Consider the following 26,187-nt stretch of genomic DNA (forward strand, 5'->3'; position numbering starts at 1 on the left):
ATGATGTTGAGTTTACACCGCTTTCCTTTAAATTATATGTAACTTTTCTGAGGTAGATTCTCACTTACAGACCCGGATGGCTTATAACCCCATGTAAAGCAGCCTGTTCTTAGACTCACAGAGGGGTCCAACTGTCGCAGCCTCTGCTGGAACATTAGTTTAAGGTGTGTTATATTCATTTAGGCTGTGGAATATTTGTTTAATGATGTAAAGGTGTGTTGTATTATTTTATGTTTCATTTGTTTAACTCTGTAAAGCTGTGCTACTTTGCCTAAAACACCTGGCGGGTCTAATAGAGCTGAACGGCTCATAGAAGGCAAGAGAGAGAAATGGGCAGGGCTGGGGGGCGGTGCAGAGAGGGTAACTAGGGGGGATCTGGGGAAGAGGGGGGGGGGGAGGAGAAGAGGGTGCTCGGCAGCCACAGAGTAAGAAGGAAAGACAGAGTAAGGAAAAGGAAAAAGCCTAGGGGCGACACATGGTTAAAGAAAAGCTAAGGCCGGGCATTCATAAGTCAGAGGTGTACTTGCATAAGTCAGAGGTGCATAAGCATATCTATCCTAAAGCAGGGAACTCAGTAATGGCCACGGCGGGGGGGGGGGGGGGTAATTGGGAGCTTACTGCGATAGAACTGTCGTCAGTGGAGGAAAAGCCGTGAACTGACCAGACAGCCAGCCTCTTTCTGGAGTATAGTCCTGGTGAGAACGCAAGTATTCCGAGAAAGAAAAGCTCGTCTCACATAGAGGCATGAAAATGTTGCTGAGTGGCCAGGGGGTAGAAGGGGGCCGTGCCCATTGTTTAAGCAAGGAAATGCGAGTGTGCTAATCTAAAAACATTAATTAGGAAATTTGTCCCATTTAGGAAAATAATTTCATATCAACTACGTGTTCATCACACTATAAAAAAAAAAAATAAGACTTGGGAGTTAAACTTTTGACGGTTTCCTTCTCCGGGTCTGGGTAAACAGTCTGTGGATTGTCACATGACAAGCTCCTCAGAGTAGGGCAGATAGAACTCTGTATCTCCTGTGGGCCTCATTCTCAATCTGTCTCACTTAAGTGAGCACAGATACTTGCTAAATTAAGTAAACCAAGGCATCCACACGTCCCTTAGCTGCCGTTCAGAGCTCCCTAGTCACTCTGCCTTCTCAGGCAGTGGTGGAGTGAATGGGCAAGTCCTCCTTACCCTCTCCTGTCACCCCCAGCTCAGCGTAGGTAGAGCCTCATTCGACAGTTTTAGAAGCCTCGACTGGGTAGACAGCTCTTCCTTCCCCTCATCTCCTTTTCCTGGCCTGTGCTCAGCTGTTCCGTTAGATAAATATTTCCTTCATTTTATACAGCATGAGAGTGCTGTGTAATGTCTAAGGGACTGTATAAATGTCCTTCACTGCTTAGCTTTTAAGGGCTGACTGAGTGACTAAAGGAGAAGTCACATTCGGTTGAGCACAGCCTGGTGCCCTCTGGGCCACCTGTACCAGTCCTAGACGTGGTTAGAAAGTGCTGAGGGTTCCTTTAGGCTTACGTTGCTGCACGTTCATATCATTGCTGGAAGAAGTGAATTCACAGTCTGGACGTTTATTCTTGCTTCTTTCTGAGAAAAGGGGTCTCTCTGGACCAGGCTGGACTTGAACTCCTAAAGAGCTGACTGCATCTGCCTCCTGAATGCTGGGTTAAACACTTGTGCCATCTTGTCTAACAACAGCATTTGTTATAACTTCCCAGATGCCGGGAGAGGGGGGTTGTACCCAGAATTGAGCTGTCCTGTGAAGCTGGAGCAGCCTGATGTGGGTCGTCTGAAAAAGCAGTACAGCCCAATCCTTCAGCCGTCCATCAGTCCGTCTACTTTAGTTTTTACAGATCGTGTCTCATTGAACCTGGAACTTGGTGAAACCTTAGCTGGCCAGGGAGCTCTCGGGATTTGCATCTATGCAAACCCGGCACTGGAGTTACAGATGTGCCCGCCACATCTGGCTTTTTTCGTGGGTGCTGGAGATCTGAACTCTGGGAGCACCTCTTGCTTTTGATGCTGCAGGCACTTAACTGATGAGTGCCACGTTAACTCCCTCAGTGGAACTGTCCGGTTGGAATGTCCTGCCTGCCTCTGGGGCTGATACCACAAGGAATGGCTTTTTTCACCTGTCCTGACTCAGATGAGGTAAACACGTGGGGGGGGGGGGTTTGAGGTGTTTGTAGAGAGGCATCTGCCATTGGTGAGTGTCGTAACCAGGTCACTTCTAAGCAAGAGGCAAGCAACACTGTTTAACCCATTGTAAATAATGCTTTGAACATAACCTTTTTAGCTGCACATAATAGAAATCCTACAAGTCTTCTCAATTTGTGTATAGGATTAGCTCAAGTTTCATCATGGCCTAGATGTGGAATGTTGTCCGTGTTATTAGTAATAGTAGGTAGAGAAACAAGTTCTGCTTAAGGAAACTTGCTGGCTGACTTTTGTGTCTATGGAATTAGAGTCTCCCAGTGTGTGGTTGTTAAAAGTGCCTCTTCAAGCACAGAATAGACTTGCCCTTTCAGGAATACAGCCTAGCCTTCTGGATGACAGCTTGTGCATTGCAGCTTTATTTATCTATTTTTGTAAAGGGTTGCTAATCGCCTGGTGCCTCCCTGTCTGAGTCGTGTGCTTGTGGACTGTCTACATGAAATCACTTGATAGGCTCTCTCATTTCTGCAAAAATGTTGCCTGTATTTTTAGTTCACCACCCTGGCTTAAAGTAAAATTGTTTAATAGAAATATTTAGAGACCAGAAGCTTATTTTGAATAGGGCTGGTATTAACCGGACCTTTTTAGAATAGATTTGTGTTTAAAAACATGTGTCAGTATAGTTAAGAAATATAATTCATTTATCATACCTTTGGCCAAGACACATACACAGCCTCTCTCTTTAACTGTTCCTAAGCATGGGCTTTTGTTTAAAAGGAAGATTAGTGTGTCCATTCTCTCTCTCTCTTTCTCTCTCTCTCTCCCTCTCCCTCTCTCCCTCCCTCCCTCCGTCTCTCCCTCCTTCCCTCCCCCCCCCTCTCTGTTGGCAAGATTTCACTTTGTAGCCCAGGCTGCTTTCAAACACACGATTCTCCTGCCTCAAGTGTCCTGAAAGCTGAGCACCATGTTTTAGATGTGAAGACCTACAGGCTATGTGGTAGTGACGGCAGTGTTAAACCCTCGTGGACTTCAGAAGACTGGGAGCTGGAGCTCAGGCTGAAATGTGAGACTGTGACCTCTGGTCCAGAGGCCAGAACCAACCCTGCTGCTTCCTAAGAATAGTCGTTCTCTGCAGTGGTTAGAGCCCAGTGCATTCCCCACCGCGGGTCAGCACCTGAGACACAGCATGTTGCCCTTGCTGTGTTCTGAATGGATGACTGGTGGGGGTGGGGGAGGAAAGAGGCTTCTCCAACAGTAGCGATGCCACCAATGCCAGTGTCCCTCATCCGCATGGGCTCGGAAAGTGTCTGGGGAAAGTGTCTGATGGGAGGTGGGACAGTACATAATCAACATACATCTCAGCCTCTGGTACTCAGAAACGTGAGCCTTAAAAACCACAAACTAAGCAGGAAGTTGAAGCTTACACAACTGATGATTAAGGCACATAACTTTAGGTTACTTACAAGGCATTTAATATATAGTACTTTGATTCTTTGAGAGCTTCATGCAATGTGTTTTGACCGTGTTCATCCCCATCTTCAAGACTGAGGAATTTGTAAGTTCTGCTGGTGGGGTGGGCCGGGGGAGGGGAGGCAGTCCGGGCTAGCCTAGCCTGGAAGTTACTGTATGGGCAGAGTGGTCTTAAACTTACCGGCATGCCCTGTAATGCCAGCACCTGAGAGGTGTGAAGGCTGGAGGTGTGCACGGTCTTACCTGGCACGTCCCTGGTGCTTATTCCTGTTAGCATGCCTTCAGCTCTGATTGTGTAACTTTGATAATTACCTCTGAAATTAGGATGTTTCTTAGCTGTGGTTTGCTTAAGTAACCTTGCTGGGCATGAAGGGCATCCCTCAAATACCAAGAAGACACAAACCAGATAAAAAGGCTGGTAGATATATATACCTAGTCAGTCAGGTGAGGCTTCCCTCTCCTCGCTCTCTGGGTGATGGAGCCACAGGAAGCTGGGGCTCTGTGATTGGCTATTGTAATAGTGAACCTTGATGGATACAGGGTTTGGAGTCAGTACTCTGGAACCCAGATGCCTGGCTAGAGCCATAGTATATATGACTACAATGCAGTTTATACTTAGCAGAAGCTCTTCATTTGCTGGATTTCTTCTTAGTCTCATCACAATGATTCCATGGTGAGGTAGAACACCCTGCCGGGCACAGCCATGTTTGCACACACAGATCCCAGGGGCTGTTTTGGCTGTAAAGAGAACACAAAGGAACTTCCTGTGTAAGGTTTGACAAGTGGTCTTGCAAGGGTCTCTTCTAGTTTTGAAATATTAAACTTCTCTTGCTGTAGTCAGTATAGATTTCAACAGAAAGTGAGCAGAAAGCTCAGATTCTCCTCCAGGCCCACACCTTAGCTTCTGAAGAACAGCTTCCACACAAGGAGGTCCTCCCTGGTGTTTTTATTTTTCTATTCTTTTATGATGTCATTGAGTTGTCCTTAGCGTGACCGTGTGTCCATCTGTTGGTTCTTTATGAAACCTGGTAATACTGAAGAGCTCTTACCCCTGATTTCAGTCTTGCCAAGTTGGTGGTTCCTGACTGTAACTGTGGCACTTGCGAGTTAAGGGAGGAGGGTCGCCATGAGATTGAGAATGAAAAATGTCTTTTAAAAGGGGACCCGCCTCACCATCATCTTACGCATATATTTATCAATATTTACTTAAAACCATTTGTCTCATTAACTTCGTGGCTATCCTTGATTATTTTAGAGTAGTTAGCATGGTTTGCTCTGACTTGAAACTTCAGACTTTTGGATGGCTTTCTCTCCGTTTTTGCTTAGCTGTCACCTGTCTGTCTGTCTCTGTCGGTCCATCCATCCATCCTGAGGTAGTGTTTCTTTATATGGTCCTGGCTGTTCTGGGACTCACTCTGTAGACCAGGCTGGCTTCCAGTTCAAGGACTGACCCGAGACTAAAGGCAGGTACCACCACTGCCCAGCCAATTTTGAATACTTTTTTAGTCTTTTAAACAGAGCAGTATACTGGCCTTGGGGAAGTCTGGGCCCCAGGGTTGACTGGAAGTGGTTAAACTTTGCTCCTGCCTGCAAGCCTTTGCAGGGAGGCTTTTGAAGAGCCAGGAGTGTTGGTTTGAAAGCTGGTTTGAGTGCATCTGTTACAGCCCTTTATGCAGGAGATGAAAATCTGCATTGTTAGGTCCTATCTCAGAAATCCAAAATCAAGGAAACAAAACACCCAATGGCAGATTAAAGGTTCTGTGAGTGTGAGGGTTGATGATGCCTAGTATTTGCTTCAAGTTTGGGGCAGCCATACAGCATTAGTCATGCTTGGCCTATGTGCTTTGGGTTTGTTTGATCTGCTTCTTTCTTTAAAAGGGACTCATTTATCTGGAGTTGTTGGGATGCTTCTGGGATGTGGGGGACATGCTCTGTGGGTGTGTGAGACATACATCTTTTCAGGGATGGCTATATGAACTCCTGATGCTCTACCTGCCAAGTGTTGGGATTGCTAAGTGTGTGTTACCTACCACACTGGGCCTGGGATTCTTTTGTTTGTTTGCTTTTACTTTTAAACTGGGGGGGGGGGGCAGGGGAAGGGATGTGTGTGTACATGTATGTTCAAGGAAGTCAGAAGACAGTTTTGGGAATTTTCTCTGCTTCATCTTGTCATCAAACTTTCTGAAAATCAGGCCTGCCCTCTTAAATTTTCTTTCTTTTTCTTTTTCGAGAATTAAATTAACTTACAATTAAACCATGCTAGCCTTTAGCTGGAAGCCGTCATTCTGCAGCAGCCTCCCAAGTACTGGGGTTTTGCATCACAGTCCTCTCCTGAGAGTGTTTTTTGAATATAGTATTTTATGTTCTCTGGGCATCACACGGGTATCTGAAGTATCTTTAATTATTTTCTGTCATAGTTTCTTGTTGTTCAAGTAACTCAGTTTTAATGTGGGGGGTGGGGCCTGGAAAACACAGGGAGGTGAAAAGAACAAATAAATAATTCCTTATCTTGTGGCTCATGGATAACACTTGGCTGTGTATTTCAGGGCTCTTTTAATTACAGACTTTGGATATTACCCAACAGCTCTTTAGTAAAAGGTCACATTTGTCGCCACTAGCAGCTCCTAAGTAGAGCAGATCCGAATGGGATACACACGCACGCACGCACGCGCACGCACGCGCACACACACACACACACACACACACACACACGGGGGGGGGTTGAGAGAGGGTTTCTCTGTGTAGCCCTGGCTATCCTGGAGCTCGCTCTGTAAATGTAAACGCATCGATCCACCTGCCTCTGCCTCCCAAGTGCTGGGTTAAAGGCGTGTGCCACTGCAGCCTGGCTACCAAGTGTGACCTTTACTTAGTCTCATCCTGATAGTCTATAATTGTTTACCTTCATGTATGTGTTACATTGTCATTCTTACTTAGTTTTGAAACTTGATTTATTTAGGGGTGTGTGTGTGTGTGTGTGTGCGTGCGTGCGTGCGTGTGCGCACGCCCACTGGCACTGAGGCAGAAGGATTGCTTCACGTTCAAGGCTAGCCTGGTTTAAGTGAGAGCACTTGCTGGTCTAGACAAGCTTATGTGCTTTACACACACTTTTGTGCTTGTGTCCCCTGCATGGAGCTAAGAGGAAAAATTTTATAGCTGTCTCCTTCCACCAAGAGGGCCCCAGCTCCAACCTGGGTCCTTAAAACGGGACAGCAGTGCCTCTGCCCTAAGACCGTCTCACTGGCCAGCTTTCCCTTTCCCTGGCTGCCTTCCATTGTGTATGCCGCTTTCTGCTGTCCCTTTGCTAAGGGACATTTGGGCTGGCTCCCCCGGCGTGAGTCCCTGCTGTCACTTCTTCATGACAGCCAGGAGCCAACCCCACTTGTAGGTATGCCGAATCGTGCTGGTTCCGTGTTGAGTTTTGTTTTGAGGAACGGTGAATCCTTCTACTTAGCAGGGTTTGACCCCACTAGCACAAAGCTAGCACTTGATTCAGTGCCTTGAAGACAGGAAGTTCCTGTGTTCTTTCATGGCAGACATTGTAAGGGGTGTGGGTACTCTTTCCTGTGCTGGGGATGAAACTCGAGTGTCATGTGTTGTAGGTAGGCTGTTGTTGGTCTGCTACTGCCAGGCCCATTGTGAATGGGTTTGAGCTGCTATCTTCTGTGTGATAGATGAGGTGTTGAGAAAGATTCTGTGTCTTCAGGAAGTACTGAACATGGAACCTGTTTTTAAATTTTGTATTACGGTGGGCTAGATTAAATGGGAGATAGCTTCTTTGGGTGTGTTCCACAGTCTAGATGCCTTGCTCTCTTCTCCGTTTTAACACGTCAGCACACAGAGCTGATGGGCAGAGGTTGGGGGTCTTCATTTTGTATGTCCTGCTCACTGGTGTCATCCACAGAGAGGGGTGATAAGTCTGCGAGATTCAGGACAGCCAGCCAGCAAGGCGTGCACCATGATCCACTTTCCTGAGGCCAGATGAGTCACTGAACACAACTCCACTTCCAAGAGTAAAGGGAAAGAGACCTTGGTGTGATTGCTGGGTACTTCCTCCATAATGCCAGAAAGCAGATGGGAAACAAGATGGACTAGTCAGTACCAAGCACTGAGAAGTCGTCTTCAACTGGGGAGGCTTCTTCGTGGACCTGTGAGGGATGTCCCACCATACTGTCAACTTCAGCTGGCATCCTCTGTCACATGACTGACACCCGGATGAAGTGTCTGTCTTTATGTGAGTTGTAATGTCGCAGCTTTAGGCAGGGGTAAGACAGCAGATTTCACTTTGGCTCTGTACATCAGATTCTTGAAGAGGCCGGGCTAGGTAATTAGCTGTGGGACAGGCCCTGTGTGTTATAGGCCTTTGTAGGCATGGAGCTAAGATGGAGGAGTCAGATGATTGGATTCTAACTGCCCGGTACTGTATGATCTGGCCTTATATCAGTAATTCTTAATTTGGCTTAGTTACGGAATTAAGGACTCTAAGGTTTGGATTTTACCCGTATAAGGAAAGGGGGGGAAAATACAGCTTTCTTAGTATATGGAATGTTATCTTACTATGAAATAGTAAGGAAAGAGAAAGGAAATTCATGTTAGTATCTCAGTCCTCTTCAAACAGCAAAAACTAAACCACCATGTAGAGTTAAATGCAGAAGGCATGGAATCACATGGTTTGGTGGTGGTGGGAATTACTACGTTGGCCTGGTTGAGAGGGAGATCACTGGGTCAGGCTCACACTGGTGGCTTCAGGCAACTGTGGAAAAGCTAGCAAATTAAGTAGTATATGTGTATTCTGTTTTCCCTACCTAGCCAGTGACTTCAGTTTATTTTTACACTTTTGTAGTGTGTGTATGTATCTCTGTTTGAGTGTATGCTGTGTGTGTGTGGTGATCTTAGAGACCAGCAGAGGGCGTCAGATCCCCTGGAGCTGGAGTTACAGGTGATTGGGAGTAGGTGCTAGGGTGTAGGGACTCCTCTGCCAGAGCAGCAAGGACTGAACCACTGAGCCATCTCTCCAACCATGATTGAAGATTAAAAAAGAGAATTAATGGTTTATAGAGATTGAAAATCTATTGGTTAAGTCCTAGCAACCAGCTACATCATAGATTGTCTTTGTGCTCTGCAGAGAAGTGTTGATATATTTCAGAATGTAATGGAATTTCAGCCAAGCCCAGAGAAGGAAGGTCTAATGTCACTGTGTCAGGATTTGTTTCAGTGCACTTAAAACTGAGTAGAGTCCTGGTATTTGACCTGAACGAATATTCTGGTTCTGGTCAACTACAAAGTGATTTTTTTTTTCTAATTTAGTGAATGTGTAAAACTTATTAAGACAAAAGGGAGATGTTTAATCTGTCTTTAAATTTTAGTGTTGAACATTTACTAAAATTCTTGGTTTGCTTAGCTTGGATGACATTCATTTTATTAAAAAGAAATAATGTAATAGACATGATTTCAGGCTTGTTACTCAATATGAGCCCAAACAGCACTGTTGACATCAGACACCACTTTATTTACTTCTTAAAATGGAGACGTGGGGACTATTACTCAGTTAGAGAAGCACTTGCCGGGCAAACAAGAAAACCGAGTGTGTAGTCCAGCCAGCAGTGATAGGCCGAGACAGGAGGCTCTCTGGCTACTGCCTAGAGACAGCCTACGTAGCAAAGTGAGCAAACTCAGGTCCAGTGAGAGTTTGTCCCGAAACTAAAGTGGCGCGTGACTGAGGGAGATGCTGGGTGTCAGTCTATGCCCACGTGCATACATACGTGTGCACGCATATTCGTGACTGTTGGCTTCGGCCAGGAAGCTGCCTATGTCAGTTCACTGCCGTTCCCGTTAGATACGTTCTGTTTTTGTCACAGCTGCTGGAGCTGCCTGGGATGAGGCAACTTCTCTCCTAAGTCAAGTCATCCATTACCTATCCTGTTGGATTAGAATACTTTACCAAAGCTTAAAGTTATCAAAATAGCAAAGCTATGGATAGTAATGAAGTAGGGAAATAAAACAGTTCACGTACTACTTACTTAGGACTAAGTATGTCTTTGTTAGTGTCTGTATAGTCATGTCTCTTCATTTGAGATGCAATGGATCTTCTGTTTTCCGGTATTATGTTGTAGTCCAGGCTGGTGTAGAATTCACTATATAGGCCAAGCTTGTGACAGTTTGCCTTAATTTCCCAGGTGCCTGGATCACAGGTATGAACAACCATTCGAGGCCCACATCGTATCTTTTCTCCCCCAAAATGTAGCACAAATAAAACTAATTTATTTAAGTTTGGGGTCACCCTGCAGGTTGCCTTATTGACATTGATGGGAATCTTTTTAAAAGATTGATGACATTTTATGTTATAAGAAAATATTATATGTGGGGTCTGACAAGATAGGCTCGGCAGTTACGAGTACCTGTTGTTCTTGCAGAGGGACTGGGTTTGGTTCCTAGCACCCACATGGTGGCTCACAACTGTCTGTAACCTAGTTTCAGGGACCTGATTCTCTTTTCAGGTCTACGCGCGCGCACGTGCGCGCGCACACACACACTCACACACACACACACACACAACACACACAATCTCTCTCCACATACATGCAGGCAGGCAGACACTCATACAGACAGACAGACTCAGTGGTTAGGGACCCTGGCAGCCTGATGGGATTTCTGGAACCCACATGATTAGAAAAGAAAACCAGGTCCTGAAAGTCATTTCACACACAAAGAAAATAATATATTTAAAGATTCCTTTATTATATTTGGGGGGGGGGCTGGTGTTGTCGGCCATAGTTCATGTGAGTTTCCTTTTTCCCATTAGTTTAGTGTGTAGGCTGCCATTTGGGGAATGTTCAAAGACTAATAGACTTGGTCTGTCTTAGCAGTTTGGGTGGCTACAGCCATGTTGTGTGTTAGCAACTGAAATGTCAGCTTAGATGTAAATATTATGTGTTGGATTCAGCTTCAGGCCTTTAGTAAGATGATTTGCCTTGAACTAGATTTGAGAGCCAGAACACCCAAAGGCCCTGTATTTGCAGTGCACTGAGCAGGTCTGGGGTGGTCACGGAGAACTGATCAGAGTGGATGGGCTGCTGGGTCCTGAGTCTAGGATGAAGTCTGTGTCAACAGAGTTATTGTTCCTGACTTGATGCTGTGCATTTAAACGCCATTCGCTCAGGACTATCAGTGTAACCACTACAGGGAAGCTGTGAGCATTGAGATCCTACTCTGGCATTTTCAGGTAAAACGGCCTGTCTAACAGATGGTTTAGGAGACTATGTACAATAGCCAGAGGTCAGCCAACCTTCTCTTCAGCTTTTGAAACAGGACCTCACAGTTGAGCCCAGGTTGACTTTGAATTCATCACAATCGCCCTTCCTCAACATCCTGAGTGCTGGGCTTTCAGGAAATACTACTTATAACTGATTCTTCCTCTTTTTTGGTGCTGGGGGTGAGCCTGGCGTCTCCAGGAGTGCTAAGCTGGCTACTCTGCTAACCAAGCCATACTCTCCACAGGGAGACTCCAGTTTGAGTGTTACAATGGTAGACTTCCTGGGGTTTTACATCCCTTGGGGCTGCTGTTGTATTGTATCATTCTTTTTTCCTGGCAGTGACAGCTACAAGACCTTGGGTATTCATGTACCTCAAATTCAGCTTTTGTTCTTAGCCCATATATTCTGACTTATGTCATTTTCTTTATCATAAAAGAAAAATACAAGCTGTGAACTTGGGAGAAGTATCACAGCATTGTGACACACATGGTGTTGGATGTAACTTTGGAGGGAAAGCGTTTGGCCAAAGATGACCTTGTTTTGTTTTGTTTTGTTTTTTTCTGTTTCGGCAATTTATTTTAAAAACAGCACTCCAGCCATCACATATTCTTCTGTTCGTCATCCCCTTGTAGAAGAAGTTACAAAAACATCAGGGGGGTTTGCCACCTTTACAACTCAACCCACACAAGAGTCAGGAATAACTCCTGACCCAGGCAGAGAATGAAAGACAACATAAGCTCAGCTTTGGGTAACAGCAACACTGATTGCTTACAGTCCTGATTTACAGAGCAGTGGTTATAAGGAAGTTCACCACAGCGGATTCTGAGCCAAAGACCAAGTAAACCCACTGCCTGCAGACAAGCTGGGAGGCGCAGGGCAAGCACCCACAGCAACAGGACAGGAAGCTGGAAGGCTTTCCTGGCAGCGAATGTGGTGGAGAGGGCTCTTGGTTCTTCTCATCTATTGGGGCAGAACAGATCCCCAGCTTTTTCGGTCTCCACCAGGTCCCCATTCTGGTGCATCTGCAGAAGGATGTCACAGCCCGCCACAAACTTGCCATTGAGGTACACTTGCAGGATGGTAGGCCAGTTGGAATAGTCCTTAATTCCTTGCCACAGCTCTGGCTCATTCAGCGTGCCATGCAGTCACAGGATGCTTGGGCGTCCCCTTGAGGAAAACCACCACCTTGTCCTTCTTCACCAGCGCATCCAGCTGCTCCGCCTGGCCGCCTGAGCTTGCCACCTGCATACCTACCCCGGTAGGGTGCGGCTGCCCGGCTCAGGGACGTGCTCATCGCGATGGATTTATAAGAAGGGATGGCTGTGGTCTTAGAACAGTGTGTCATTGTCCTGCAGTCAAGCACATAGGTTTCCTGGCTTGAGAATAGCCCCCGGCATGTGACTATAAATAACACTTTCACAATAAGCATGGATTTGATGAGGGGCAGCTGCCTCCCTAGCACCGCCACCAGAGTCTTCTGAGCTGCCAACAGCAGCAGCCAGCACTCAACAGTCAGTCTTCATACCCAACATAAAACACCCACGCTGTTTGCCTGAAGTCAGAGTCTCCCTGTGTATCCCTGACTGGCCTAGCGCTTGCTTCCTTTTGTTCCTGGGATTAGTGGAATATACTAATACACCAGCCTCTAAATAACTTGTGTTTTGAGACAGGATTTCTCTTTGTAGTCCTGGCTGGCCTCGAACTCAGAGAACCACCTGTCTCTGCCTCCTGAGTGATAGGATTAAAATCGTACTCAGCTAAATCAGCTTTTCTTATTATTAGAGTCCAGTCACTTCACTGACCTTATTTAAGTGCAAATTTTCTCACTTTCCTACTTAGAAGTGTGTGTGTGTGCGTGTGTGGGGGTGGGTTTGGTTGCTCATGCACGCTGTGTGTGTATGTGTATGTGTGTGGGTGGGTGGGTGTGGGTTTGGTTGCTCATGCACGCTGTGTGTGTATGTGTGTGTGGGTGGGTGGGTGGGTGTGGGTTTGGTTGCTCATGCCACGCTCTGTGTGTGTGTGTGTGTGTGGGTGTGGGTTTGGTTGCTCATGCACGCTGTGTGTGTGTGTGCGTGTGTGGGTGTGGGTGGGTGGGTGGGTGGGTGGGTGTGGGTTTGGTTGCTCATGCACGCTGTGTGTGTATGTATGTCTGAAGGCATTTATGAAAGCAGTCCTCTTTCCCACTTGGTAGGTAAGTGGGTTCCAGGGATCACACGAGAATATTACCTGTTTGAGCCATCCTGCTAGTACAAAACAATGTGATCTTGGTTGCAGTCTAGGATCTACTTTTGAAAATGTTTGTCTTCTCAAACTAAAAAACTTGTAAAAACCTACTTTTTCAGATACTCGGTCTTCCATTTTACCCTGCACAGCCACCAGACAGGCAGCTGTCGCCGCTTAGGTTCTACATCCTAGGTGCACGTAATAGAACAGTGTGATAGTGCAGTCTATAAACTTTCTGAATAGAAACATTACACATAGAAACACAGTGTTTAAATTGGAAGCTACTTCCACAACTTGCTACAGGAGGAGGGGGTAGAATCTCACACTTTGTGGGCGGTGGTCTGTTCTGACAGCCTGTGCCTCAGTTAGGTGATGTGGTTAGATTAGGGGACTTGAAACAATTAAAATTACTTTCCCCCCCCCAATAAAGATAAAATGATATGTATACTGTTCTGGCATCCAAACTAGAGATCTGCCTGCCTCTGCCTTCCAAGTGCTAGAATTAAAGGTGTGTGGGTCTCTATGCCCAAACCTTGATTCACTTGAAAAATTAGGTGCATAACCAAGAACTTTTTATTTTTATTTTCTTTAGTGTGTGAGAGAGAGAGACAGACAGACTGACTCAGTTCTCCCCTTCTATCTTTACATGGCTTGTAGGGATTTCTGAGTTGACCATTGTCTTTTTTATTATTACTTACTAATTTATTTTTTTTTTTTACAATCCAATACCAGTCCCTCCCCCCCCCAAACTGCTCTTTGGAGAGGGTAAGTCCTCCCCTTGGAAGTCTACTAAGTCTGTCCCATCATCTAGTTGAGCAGGACTGAGGCATCTCTCCACCCCACACCCTTGTGTCCAGCCTGGGCAAGGTATCTCTCTATACAATGGGCTCCACTAAGTCAGTTTGTGCATTAGTGTCAGATCTTGGACCCACTACCAGTGGCCTCACATATTGTCTCAGTCACACCATTGTCACTTACATTACGGGAGTCTAGTTCGGTCTTATGCAGGTTCCCCATTTGCCAGACCTGAGTCAGTGACCTCTCACTAGCTTGGGGTTGGCCATTGTCTTAGGTAGGGTTTTTATTGCTGTGAAGAGACAGTGTTTAATGGGGGTGGTGGCTCACTTACAGTTTCAGAGGTCCAGTTCATTGTCATCATGACAGGGAGCATGGAGGCCTGCAGGCAGATTGGGTGCTGGACCTGAGAATCCTCACACACACTTCTTCCAACAAAGCCACATCTTCCAATAGTGCCACTCTGTACGAGCGTATGGGGCCAGTTACATTCTAATTACCACAGCCATCTTATGCTTTAAGCAAAAAGTCTTCAGTGCTTTTCCACAGAGTTAGTGCTTTGGACTCTTGTTCTCGGATTATTTTGGTGCTCTTTGAGGAACCAGCGTGTTTGTATTTGTTTGCTTTGTTTTCTAGTTCGTTAATTGTAAGCGTGGCATAGGTAAATTAGTGGTCTAGAGCATGTTTCTGTTTGTCTGTCTCCACTCGTCACCTACCAGGTGCTGAGACGACCACTCTGAAGCCCTTAGACCCTCTCCCTCTGCAGCCACTTTATTCTCTTCTGTGACAAAAGGTTTGTATTTAAATGTGTGGATGTGTGCACGTGCCCGAAAAAGGCCAGGTGTCACCGACCCACCAACCTTTTTCCCTTTATTGCCTTAAATTTTTTGTTGTCTTAGGTATTGGATCAGCAAAATAATGGAGTTGGGGGAAATATTGGAGCCATTTATTTATTTTTCATGGAGAGTTGGATTGACTGGAAATTGGTTGTTTTTTGTTTTGTTCTTTTCAGAGGCAGGATCTCAGTGTGTAGTTCTGGCTGACCTGGTACTAAGTAGACTGGGCTAGGCTTGAACTCACAGAGATCACCGTCTGGGATTAAAGGTGTGTGCTGACACACTGGATTCTAGAGCCTCTCCTAGTTCTGGTTGTTAAAGTGTGAATTTATTCCCCAAATCCTGGGAAGTAGACAAAGCAGTCCCTACTCCGCCTCTCTGAAGGTAAAGCAGGTTACTAAGACACCCACTGTAGTCAGAGTTTCTTTCCCACCTTTTCCCAAACCATTCAGCTCCAAATAAACACACAGAGACTCACATTGTTTATAAACTGTTTGGCGGATGGCTCAGGCTTCTTACTGGCTAGCTCTCTCTTAATTACTAACCCATAACCCATAGTCTATGTATTCTACTTGGCCTTATCTTACTGCAGAAGGCTCCAGCATGTTACTCCTTCAGCGGCTACATGTTGTCTCTCGTGACCTCTCTCTGCGTCCTCTCCCAGAATTCTCTTCTCCTGGCCCCATCTGTGCTTCCTGCCTGGCTACTGGCCAGTCAGTGTTTTATTCATCAACCAGTAAGAGAAACAGGTATACAGAAGGACATCCCCATCACCCTGTATTACAGAATCCAGGTTGTCTTTGGCAGGGCTGTTAGGGTGTGTGTGTGTGTGTGTGTGTGTATCTGTGAGTGTGTGCTCATGTGTATTCTTACATGTATGGAGCCAGAGTTGACGTTGGGTGTCTTCTCCGTTGCTTCTCTCTGAGCCCTGGTCTTCTATTGGCTGGACTGGCGAAGCGGTCCATCCCCTCCCCCAAGTGCAGAGGTCAGACCCTCACGCTAGTGTGTCATCTCCCTGTCCCCACAGCTGCTAGTGTGTCATCTCCCTGCCCCCACAGCTGGGGTTTGTACACACACAGACCTGGCTTTTCTGTGAAGGAGACATCTTGATCTTTAAATTTAGTAGAAACTAGGCACTTTGTAGAGCAGCAGTTGGAGAACGGTGACCTCAGTAAGTACAGTTTAAATTAAATAAATAATGTACAGCTCAACATGCTCCTAGGAGAGAGACCGTGTGAAGTGCAAGCCTTTGCGGGCAGAGGAAGAAGGCAGCCCTTGTCACTGTCAGGTTGCTGGGGAAAAAAGATTGTTGGTGCCGCCTCAAGCCAGAGCACTAGAGTGAGCAGTAAGGAGGCTGTGCGCTATCAGTTTGTGAGGAGGCTGTGCCCTGTCTGTCAGGTTGTGAGGAGGCTGTGCCCTGTCAGGTTGTGAGGAGGCTGTGCCCTGTCAGGTTGTGAGGAGGCTGTGCCCTGTCTGTCAGGTTGTGAGGAGGCTGTGCCCTGTCAGGTTGTGAGGAGGCTGTGCGCTATCAGGTTGTGAGGAGGCTGTGCCCTGTCAGGTTGTGAGGAGGCTGTGCCCTGTCAGGTTGTGAGGAGGCTGTGCCCTATCAGTTTCTCCTAAGATTTGGAGAAAAAACTCACCGAGTGCATTAGTGTTGGGAAGTGTACAGGAACAGCTCAGAGGTAGAGAGCTGGTAACACATACCAAAAAGGGCAGACGTTTATGCACAGGGCTGGGAAGGTGGAGCAAGCCCGAGTCTGAGAACTCAGTCATCCTCTATATGAGGCTTAGGGAATACAATTTGAGCCAGGTTTAGGCTGCATGGCCTTGACCTCGCACTGCCAAGGAGAAGAGGAACTGGCCTAAGAGAACTTGTGTGTCTGTACCTGCATTAACGGCTGTGCTAGTGACAGGTGCCGTGCCTTTCCTGAGCTGGAACTCTTCCTGACTCCCAGAGGTTGAAGCACTTTCTAGCTACAGTCTCGAGCCTTTTATAGTTTTCCTTGTTTACCAGACTCAGAAAAGAAAGTCACTAAAGAAATGTAAATTATATGAAGCTTGAAAGACATTAAAAGGTGATTTGATAATGCAAATTAGAATAGAAAATAAATTAGGTACAAGACTTTGGACTCACCAAGACAGAATACGTAATGAATTATTTACTGTGAAATTATCAATTGCAAATGGACTAGACATTGTTGATGAACTTGTTGGCCTGTATATATTGTATGAACTTACTGTACTTACTGTATATAGTTTTTCTTATGTTAGTTGTAGGCTTCTTTTTGTATTAGACAAAAAGGGGGAATTGTGATATTATTTATGATGGAAAGAGTTTCTCTGTGTAGCTTTGTAGACCAGGTTGGCCTCGAACTCACAGAGATCTGCCTGCCTCTCAAAGTGCTGGGATTAAAGGTGTGTGCCTTTATTTCAGCTGCTTATGAGTGGCCTTCTCCTTTCATTTTGTAACAATTGTGTGCTTTTTACTGCTTTCATTGTTGTGATAAAACGCATGCCAAAAGCCATTTGAGGGAGGACAGTATGTTTAAGGCTACACTGCTGCATTTTGGCAGGGTGGTTGCTGTCCAGGAGCTTGAGGCAGCCCATCACATTTCTCAGGAAGCAGAGACTTAGTGATGCTCAGTTCCTTTTCTCCTTCAGCTTTGGCTTTAGCGTATATGTTTTAAATAGGACACTTGGCTTTTTGTGCTTTACTCTTGAAAAAGAATTTGAGTCCTAAAAGCCTGTTGTAAATTGTTATTTTTAGCTAATCACGAGTTTTAGTTGCAATTCCCACCTAGGTGATTTAGTCACTGCTTTTTTTTATTTTTTAACTAGAAGTGACACTAGGAGACAGTGGTTTCTTGTCTCTTAAGAATCCAGCTGTAACCGTGTTCACATTGCATACTCACACATTTCAGCGATGGCCGCGCCAGGGGATGAGGACTGCCCCTGGGGTTGGCAGTGTGGTGGGGTGCCTCCTTTGCTGACAAGGGGAGCCATGCTGACAGTCTCACCTTCACTTTCTCAGTCACATCGACCAGACAACAACATGGCAGGATCCCAGGAAGGCCATGCTCTCCCAGCTGAACGTGCCTACGCCTGCCGGCACAGCGGTGCCCCAGACCCTGATGAACTCCGCCTCAGGTGAGTACCACCCCCTTGTAGAGTCACAGCCACGCTATTTGGATACTGTTTTCTTTTAGGGGACACTAGAAAGTTTCTTACCTAGTGCCATTTTGAGACATTGTATTTCAAAGTAGCAGGTGGCATGTGACAAAAAGGAGTTTTTGTAAATCTCAGGTTTCCTTTAGGTTCTAAGTTGTCTGGGGTTTCTACTTCTAGTTTTTAACATCATGTTTGTGTCTTTAGAGTATGTGGGTGCTGTGTGTGCTTGGGTACACAATGACATATGAGAATAACTTTAGGGAGTCTGTTTTCTCATGCAGATGTAAGGATGAAACTCAGGTCATTAGGTATGGCATCAAGCACCTTTACCCACAGAACCATCTCACCATCGAACCCCACCCCACCCCCCGACATTGCTGAGATGGTTTTAGTAGTGATGGCTGCCCTGGAACCCCTGATCTTCCGCCTCTGTCCCCCAAGGGTGGGGTTTCTGGTTGCACCACCATGTATGTTTGGGTTCGATCGCCATCTTGCATCTGGGGTCTGAGTTGCTACTCCACTTATCTTTTGTAACGTGGTGAAAACGCATTGTTTTATTTTTAATTGACCTAAGGGAAAAAAGACACTGCTGTGTTGCATGACTACCTCGGGGATTCTGAACTCCATGCCATGGTGTTCATGACCCCCTTTTGTTTGTTTTTGAGACAAGATCTTCCCAAACTGGCCTCAGACTTGTAATCTCCTTGCCTCTGCCACTTGTTTTGAAGCAGATATTTATGTTACCTTGACAAGACCCAGAGCCACCCCTCTTACTCTTAGATCTAGCTTCTTTAATCCCAGCACCTGGGAGACAGAGGCAGATGGGAGCTCTGAGTTTGAGGCCAGCCTGGCCTAGGATAGCTACAGCTACATTGTGAAACACTTGTCTCAAAAAACAAACCAAAACCAAAAAATAAAACTGCCTTCTTCATGAAGGCTGAGCTTGCAGATTGAATTAATTTGGCAATTTATGTGTCTGTAGTTTTTCTTGAATAATAAGGAGCAGGAGTAGCAAACACTGCTTGATAAAAGACAAGATTTTTAAAGGAAATTGAGCCATACATTTAAAGCCCTTATTTGTTTTAAATTTCTTTTATGTGTATGAGATTTTTCAATTTTGCTTTTAATTTTTTTAATTTGAATTAAGCTTTGCCTGCTCGTATGTGTGGTGCACCATGTATGTACCTGGTGCCCATGGAGGGCAGGGCAGAACTCAGATGCCGCGGAACTGGCGTTACAGGTAGTTATGAACCATGAGTGACTTCTGGGGACCCAACCTGGGTCCTTGCTGAGCAGCCAGGGCTCTTAACCTGTGAACGCCCTGGCTTTTGGCTTCCAGGACAAGGGTAGCAAAGGCTGTTTCTTCACCTCCTTCGTCATACACCCTCACACCTTTGCCTTCATTAGGTGGGCCCAAGGCCTCATGAGCACTTTCCTCTGGGCTAGGTCTCTGATGACCCCCTGCCCCTTTGCAGTCTTGTTAGATGCCTAGTGGCACACCTTGGTGATGGCAAACACCAGCGGCAAATCTTGCTGTGCTACTGGCTTTCTTCAATCCAGAAGGTTCTCTACCTTTCCTGTTGAGAAAATTGGCAGTGGCCTAACTAAAGCTTCTGACACTGGGTGGCCAAGAGCCTTGGTGGCAGACTTGACTGGGAAGTTTACAGACATGAGACTCCTGCCCTCCACGCCAAGGTGTGAGGCAGCTTCTCCACGTGACTCTTGCTTTGGGTGAGTTGAAAATGAAGTGAGGGCAGAATCTAGGGGTGAGGCATTCTAATTATAGAATTACATCCCTTGGTATTCATTGAGGGACCATATCAAGAATATACTTGGGTGTTCTCTATCGAGGTAAATAAGGATCAGGATAAACAAATAGGCCGAATAGATGTTTATTCAGGGAGAAATAACTTACAACCTAGACAGATGAACACCAGGAAATTCAACCCGATCCTCTCCTGTCTGAGTCACGCAAGAAAGAGAGAGCCTTTCCTGGCCCCCTCCGACCTCTTTCCACAGGTCACTTCCGCCCATGGCTCCACCCCCCAATGGTCGTGGTCAGTGCTACAGAAGGACTATCTCACTACAGTTCTCAGAATATGAATTTTATATGTGATATTTGAGCTAAATTATAAAATTTGAACGGTGAAAATGATACAGATATGCTTTACTGGTAGTATTACTTTGGCGCCTATTTTTTTAATCATGAGATTCCAAATGGAAGTTGTAAAGCTAAGTAAGTAGTCACACTCTAGCTATAGGTCTGCTTTAGTAGTCAGTAACAAAGGCCAGGTGATGGTGGCGCCCACCTTTAATCCCAGCACTCTGGAGGCAGAGGCTCCAGATCCAGGTGAATCTCTATGTGTTCGAGGCCAGCCTGGTCTACAAAGCGAGTTCCAGGACAAGCTCCAAAACTACAAACCCTGTCTCAAAAAAAGAAGTCAGTAACAGAGACACTCTTCCTTTGGAATATAGGCACCCTAATCATAACTGGGTTAACTAGGTTTCTTTTACTAGAACATTGTTTAATCATATTAGATTTTTCTTTGTTTGTTTCTTTTCTTTTGGTTTGTTTTTTGAAGACAGGGTTTCTCTGTGTAGTTCTGGCTGTCCTGGTACTCACTCTGTAGACCAAACTGACCTGGAACTCAAACAATTACCCTGCTCTGCATCCCGAGTACTGGATTTAAAGATGTGTGTCAGTGTACCCGGTGATTTTTCTCTTAAATATTTTTAAGGTTACACTTTATTAGTTTTTGTGTGTGGGAGTAAGGACTTGAACATGTCAGAAGACAGCATTTGGGGTTTGATTCTCTTCTATATGGGCCCCGGGAATGGAACTCCATGTCAGACTAGAAGGGCTTTACCTGCTGAGCCATCTGTATCTTCTCTATCTAACCTTGTGTTTATAGTTTGAGTATTAAAAAGAGAGTATTTGGCCTGCTGGTGATGGCATGTGCCTGTAATCTCAGCACTCAAGACAGTTCGAGGCCAGACTGGTCTACAAAGCGGGTTCCAGCACAGTCTCCAAAGCTACAGAGAAATTTGAACTCAATTACCTTTAAATTTGGAGGTATTTTATTAGTTTTTAAAGTGATAGAAGCCAGATTCAGAATTTGCTAGTGAGCTTTAAGACACCCTCCCCCACCCCCGCTAATCCCTAAACTGTGTGGTAAGTGGGGAGGAAACAGAGGACAGGGTGGTGGCTTTTTTAGTGAATACATGGTCCTTTAGGGGGACTTTGAGGTCAGACAGTCCAAAGACCTTAAAAAGTCACCAAATATTGCAGAATGAATCTGTGATGACCCAGCAAAGCAGAGCTGAACAAGCTGCCACGCCTTCCGTCCAGGCTAGGCTACTTTGAGACCTGGTGTTCCCATACACAGGGTACCCAGTCCAAGATGCTCAGGTCCTTTACAAATGTAGTGTTTGCGAGTAACGTGGGCACATCTTCCTGGGTGCTTTAAATGGTCTTTATCATGTGTGTGTGTGACTTAACCATGTAGACAGTTGTTATGCTGGCTGATTTCTGACATAATAAGAAAAAGTCTACATTTTAATAAACAGTTTTAACTTTTCACCCATGTGGAGTGATGCATATAAAACTCAGGGATTGTGGGCTACTGTGCATCTCCTGACTGACACAGATTCCAGCCAGGGACCAGGCTCCTTCATCTACTAAAGGCTGAGGATATTGGTGATGTGTGTGGTCTGGCTTTTACTCTAGGAATCTTCTTACCTCCCAAAAGAGAATTGAACTCAGGGCCCTACTTAGGTGAGGCGAAGGACCTTCCACTGAATTCTCTCTCTCTCTCTCTCTCTCTCTCTCTCTCTCTCTCTCTCTCTCTCTCTCTCTCTCCCTCCCTCCTCTCTCTCCCTCTCTCTCTCCCTCTCTCTCTCTCCCTCTCCCTACCTCCCTCTCTCTCTCCCTCTCCCTCTCCCTCTCCCTCTCCCTACCTCTCTCTCTCTCTCTCCCTCCCTCCCTCTCTTTCCCTCTCTCTCTCCCTCTCTCCCTCTCTCTCTCTCCCTCTCCCTACCTCCCTCTCTCTCTCTCTCTCCTTCTCTCTCCCTCCCTCCAGTCTTGGGGACCTGGATATCAAACCCAGGTGCCTACGCTAAGCCCTCCTTATGCCAGAGCTGCACCTCCAGCCCCAGGGAAACCCTAATCAGCAGACCTTGTACCCACATAAAATGCTAAGCATAATGTGGTGTTGATACGTCTATCTCTGGGAAGCAGCTCTGTGCCTGGGGTGTATGGGAGTTTGGAGGGAGGGGGTAGGGATATAATTATATTATCTCAAAAAGAAGAGATGTGAAAAACGGTTAATTTAAACATAAAGTAAATGTAATCCGATATTTTGTAATTAAACTATTTATAATTATTGGTAGCTGGTGTTACTTCATTTAAAGTAATTTAAAACATCTGTCTACCATCCCATCTTCAGGCTGTGTTTATCTTTGAAGCTCTGATCAAATATAGACCTTTCTAACTAACTTTCAGACTCAGGAAATGTGTCTGATGTGGGCAGTAGAGTGTTACATATACAGATTTCTGGTTTTTTCCCCTTGATTATTTTAAGAGGAGATTTGTCAATAATACTGTACTAATGCACACAGTCCTGTACTACTAAGATGTTATTAACAAAAACTCAGACAGGAGTAATATTGTAATGAGGCCCTCAGTCAGGGCAAGCGAGAACCAGTTTGTCTTGTTAGTGATCTTGACTTCTGTGTTTTCAAACAAAATGGCTGTTTTCTTCCCTACAAGGCAATTCAGGTAATCTGAGAAATGACAGACAGGCTGAGATGGAAAATGGCTGTGAGGGTAGCGTGTTTGCAAGAGAAGGAGGGGGAGGGAGAAGCATGACCCCAAGGAATTAAATAAGCATGAACATGGAAATCTACAACCCTTAGAAGTATGGAAATCTACAACCCTTAGAAGTAGGCTTCAGCTTTTGGTGGCAGGAATATCAGGAGTTAGTGACGAGCTCAGCTACATAGTTCAAATGCCACTCTGGGCTACAGGAGACCCTGCCTTCAAAGAAAAAGAAACACAAGGAATTTGGATTGCTTATAGCTTTATTTACCACCCTATTTCTTCGTGCTGTGGATTAGACCCAGGGTCTCACTTAAGCCAGCTAAACACCACCCTGAACTGTAAACCTGACCATACATCTTGGTCAGTAACATGGAACTAGCCACCATCCTTACATCAAAATGTAGGCGTGGATTAGGCATGTCTCCGTGGCACATATCTCCAGATGTTACTCACTGGCCCCAGCCCCTCCCCCCCAAGCAGTCTAAATGCAAACAAGCAACATGAAAGAACACCGGGATTGAAAGTTTCCTGCTGAAATAGCACCGGTCAGTCACCCAGAGACAAAATGGCTTGTTAACCGTGAGGCCAGCCAGCACAGGCCTTAGTCAGGCTGCATGTGACGGGCCGGTCCAGAGAGCAGCTTTCTAGCTGACGACTTCGCTCTACTCGTACCGATGACTTTTGACATCGCCCAGTGCCACTCAAGTATTCTTTTTTTTTCATTTATACTTAAACTCCGGGGCAGTTGTGTTGAAAATTGAATTTATATAATTAACCTTTTGTTTCTGTTTTTTGAGGTGGGTCCCACTGCAGCCCAGGCTGGCCTCAGGTTTATGACCTTCTTGACATGCCTTCCTGGGCATCAAGTGGGTGATGGGTACTGGCTGTTTTCTGTAGCTTTACGGTGCTGCTTTGCCCTCTTCTGCCCTTCTCTGTTTTCCTCTGGAATAGGAGGCGGGCATGACTTGTGCCATATGGACCGAGGGTGCAAACTCAGGGGTAGGTTTGGCTGAGCCATCCTACTTACTAGCTATCCTGACAACCTTTGCATTTTCTAAGCAGGGTTTTAAATGTTTGATTATGTAATATTTATGTCTGAGTGTATTTATGTCATATGCAGGAACCTACAGAAGTCCAAAGAGGGCATTGGATTCCCTAGAACTGGAGTGGGTGCTGGGAACTGAACTCAGCCAGTGCTCTTAACCATTGAGCATCTTGGCCTTGATAGGATTTTGTAACCAACCCTGACTAGTCTTGAACTTTGGACCCTTCTCCCTGGGTCCCAAGTGTCATGGTTACAGGCTGCTGTGGGTTTTTTGTTTGGTTTTATTTTGTTTTTGTTTTTCTTTTCTTTTCTTTCTTTTTTTTTTTTTTTTTTTAAGATCTTGACTGTCAGGCAAGCCTTGCATTTATCAGTCAGCCCCTAAATTAAAAGGGACAGGTAGAAACTCAAGTTCTCTTGATCTGATCTGAGAGCACACACTAAATTCTTTGTGCATATTTAAGCATCTTTTGAATTCTGAGTTACTGTTGGGTGTAAATTCTGAGCCCATGGGAGAAATTCCCGGCTCATCAGCCACTGTCTTGAGAGCAGGAGCGCACTGTTGGAGAATACAAGGGGAAGTTTTTGCTGCATGTAATTGCCAATACCCAGCTTCTAAGGCAAATGAGTTATTAAATATCAGGACTCAAAGATAGAAGTGTCTGTGGTAAACTTTTTCTTCAGTATTATTCGTAGGTGTTTTGGAAACCTTGTGAAAAGAGATTAAATTATTTACATTCAAGGACCAAATGAAATGGCTGTTTCGTTTCTCCTCTTGGTGAGTGCTAGGATTTTGTTGTTGTCTTTTCCGCTGATTTCTAAGTCCTTCTGGTCATTATTGCTCCAGCAGTTTTGTGACTCATGGTAAGAGTATTTGTGTAAAAGATTAAGATGCTAATTCTTCAAAAATGACATCTAGGCTACCATATATAGGCAGGAGTGTAAGTGAAATGGACTAAGTCCTGTAGCAGTAGCCAGTGTTCCTAAGTAATACTTAAAAACTTATAAACAATTATATAAGTTACCTTGGGTTTTAATGAAAGGCAGGTGTTTTACTTCAGCAGTTTGAAGTCTAAATGAGCATTCTACCAAACCGCTGTGCCGTTGCATTAAGTTCCCTAAATGGGACATGCACAATAGACCCACGTCCTGAGTCCATCATGGAATATTGGGCAGAAAAGACTATGCACGATGTCAAGCCAGTCCACATTCCAGCATGTCTGGGAGGAGCCGTTGGCAGTGGCTGTGGTCCCGGAGAGGGTCTGTGCTTATGGCTGGCTCTAAGACGGTGCCCATGCCATTAGAGCAGCACTAACTGCACTCAGTGACTTTGTCTCTATTTTTTTTTTTTTTTTTTTTTTTTGATGGGTGTTTTACTTACACGTCTGTGTACCTTGTACATGCCTAGTGCCTTTGGGAGCCAGAAGAAGGTGTCACATCTCCCAGAACTGGTGTTCAAAATAGTTGTGAGCTACCATATGGATTCTGGAAACCCATCTGGATCCTCTGTAAGAGCAACCAGTGCTATAAACACTCCAGCCATCTCTCCAGCCCTTTTGAGTTAGTTATGAAGGGGGGTTTGCTTGAGTGTCTAGAGGTAGTGGGGGTAGGCCACCTGTTGTGTGTATATATGTATGAATTCTCCAAAAACGAACGAACGAACGAATGAATGAATGAATGAATGAATGAATGAATGAATGAATGAAATAAACTGAAAACTTGACTGGATTTACATGGGTGAAATCTGGAGAGGCCTGTCTCAGCCTCTCTTCTAGGAAGTTTGTCCACCATAACATGGTAAGTACTGGTAAATTTTGACAGTGGTCGCTGTTTTACTTTGAGACAAGATGTTTGTTGCCAAAATCATTTGTTCAACAGATATTGAATGTGTTTTCTGTAACAAAACATCAACAGGAAGTGCCACATGGATGTCTGGCCCTTGCTGAGCCTGCAAGCAGGCATAGGAAGTTGGTAGGAGGGGAGGGAAGAAGACCTTCAGCACTCCTACCCCCCAGCCAACCACTGTCTGAATCATGAGAATGTTATAAGCACACGTCGTGCTTCTAGTTGAAATGGGAAGGGGAAGATAGATAAGTTGTAAGTTGAAGTGATCGGGGCTGGAGGGAAATGGCCTCGAGCGTGGCTTTTCTACTGTGGCTCCTAAAACTGCTGTCTGTGGAGCTCAGGCCCAGGGGGACTCAAGGAGGGGCCGAGCATGTGTGTAGGAAAGGGAAAGAATCCATGCAGAGCACATGGCCCATCCGGTGGTCTTGAGCCATGTTTTGGGAAATCAAAGCTAGTTAGCAAGTGAGCCACTTGGATTCTTGTAGGGTTCTGCAGAGAGAGGGTATTCATAAATCAGAGGGAGCATCTGGAGCATCAATTCATTCTGTGAAGGGAAAGAAAGATGAAAGTGTGCCGGTACCTGCT

General features: G+C 45.5%; 1 protein-coding gene across 4 annotated transcripts in view; it reads left to right on the forward strand.

Annotated features, from left to right (window-relative positions):
• Yap1 (Yes1 associated transcriptional regulator) overlaps window positions 1-26,187 on the forward strand; it is a 79,493-nt gene that overhangs the window by 17,893 nt on the left and 35,413 nt on the right. For all 4 annotated transcript variants that reach the window (XM_051199161.1, XM_051199179.1, XM_051199170.1 and 1 more), the window contains exon 3: window positions 17,760-17,875. In XM_051199161.1, coding sequence (XP_051055118.1) covers window positions 17,760-17,875 — 116 coding nt within the window. The remainder of the gene's footprint in view (window positions 1-17,759; window positions 17,876-26,187) is intronic.

The sequence above is a fragment of the Phodopus roborovskii genome, unplaced genomic scaffold (genome assembly GCF_943737965.1).
Source record: "Phodopus roborovskii unplaced genomic scaffold, PHOROB, whole genome shotgun sequence".
Classification (NCBI taxonomy): Eukaryota; Metazoa; Chordata; class Mammalia; order Rodentia; family Cricetidae; genus Phodopus; species Phodopus roborovskii.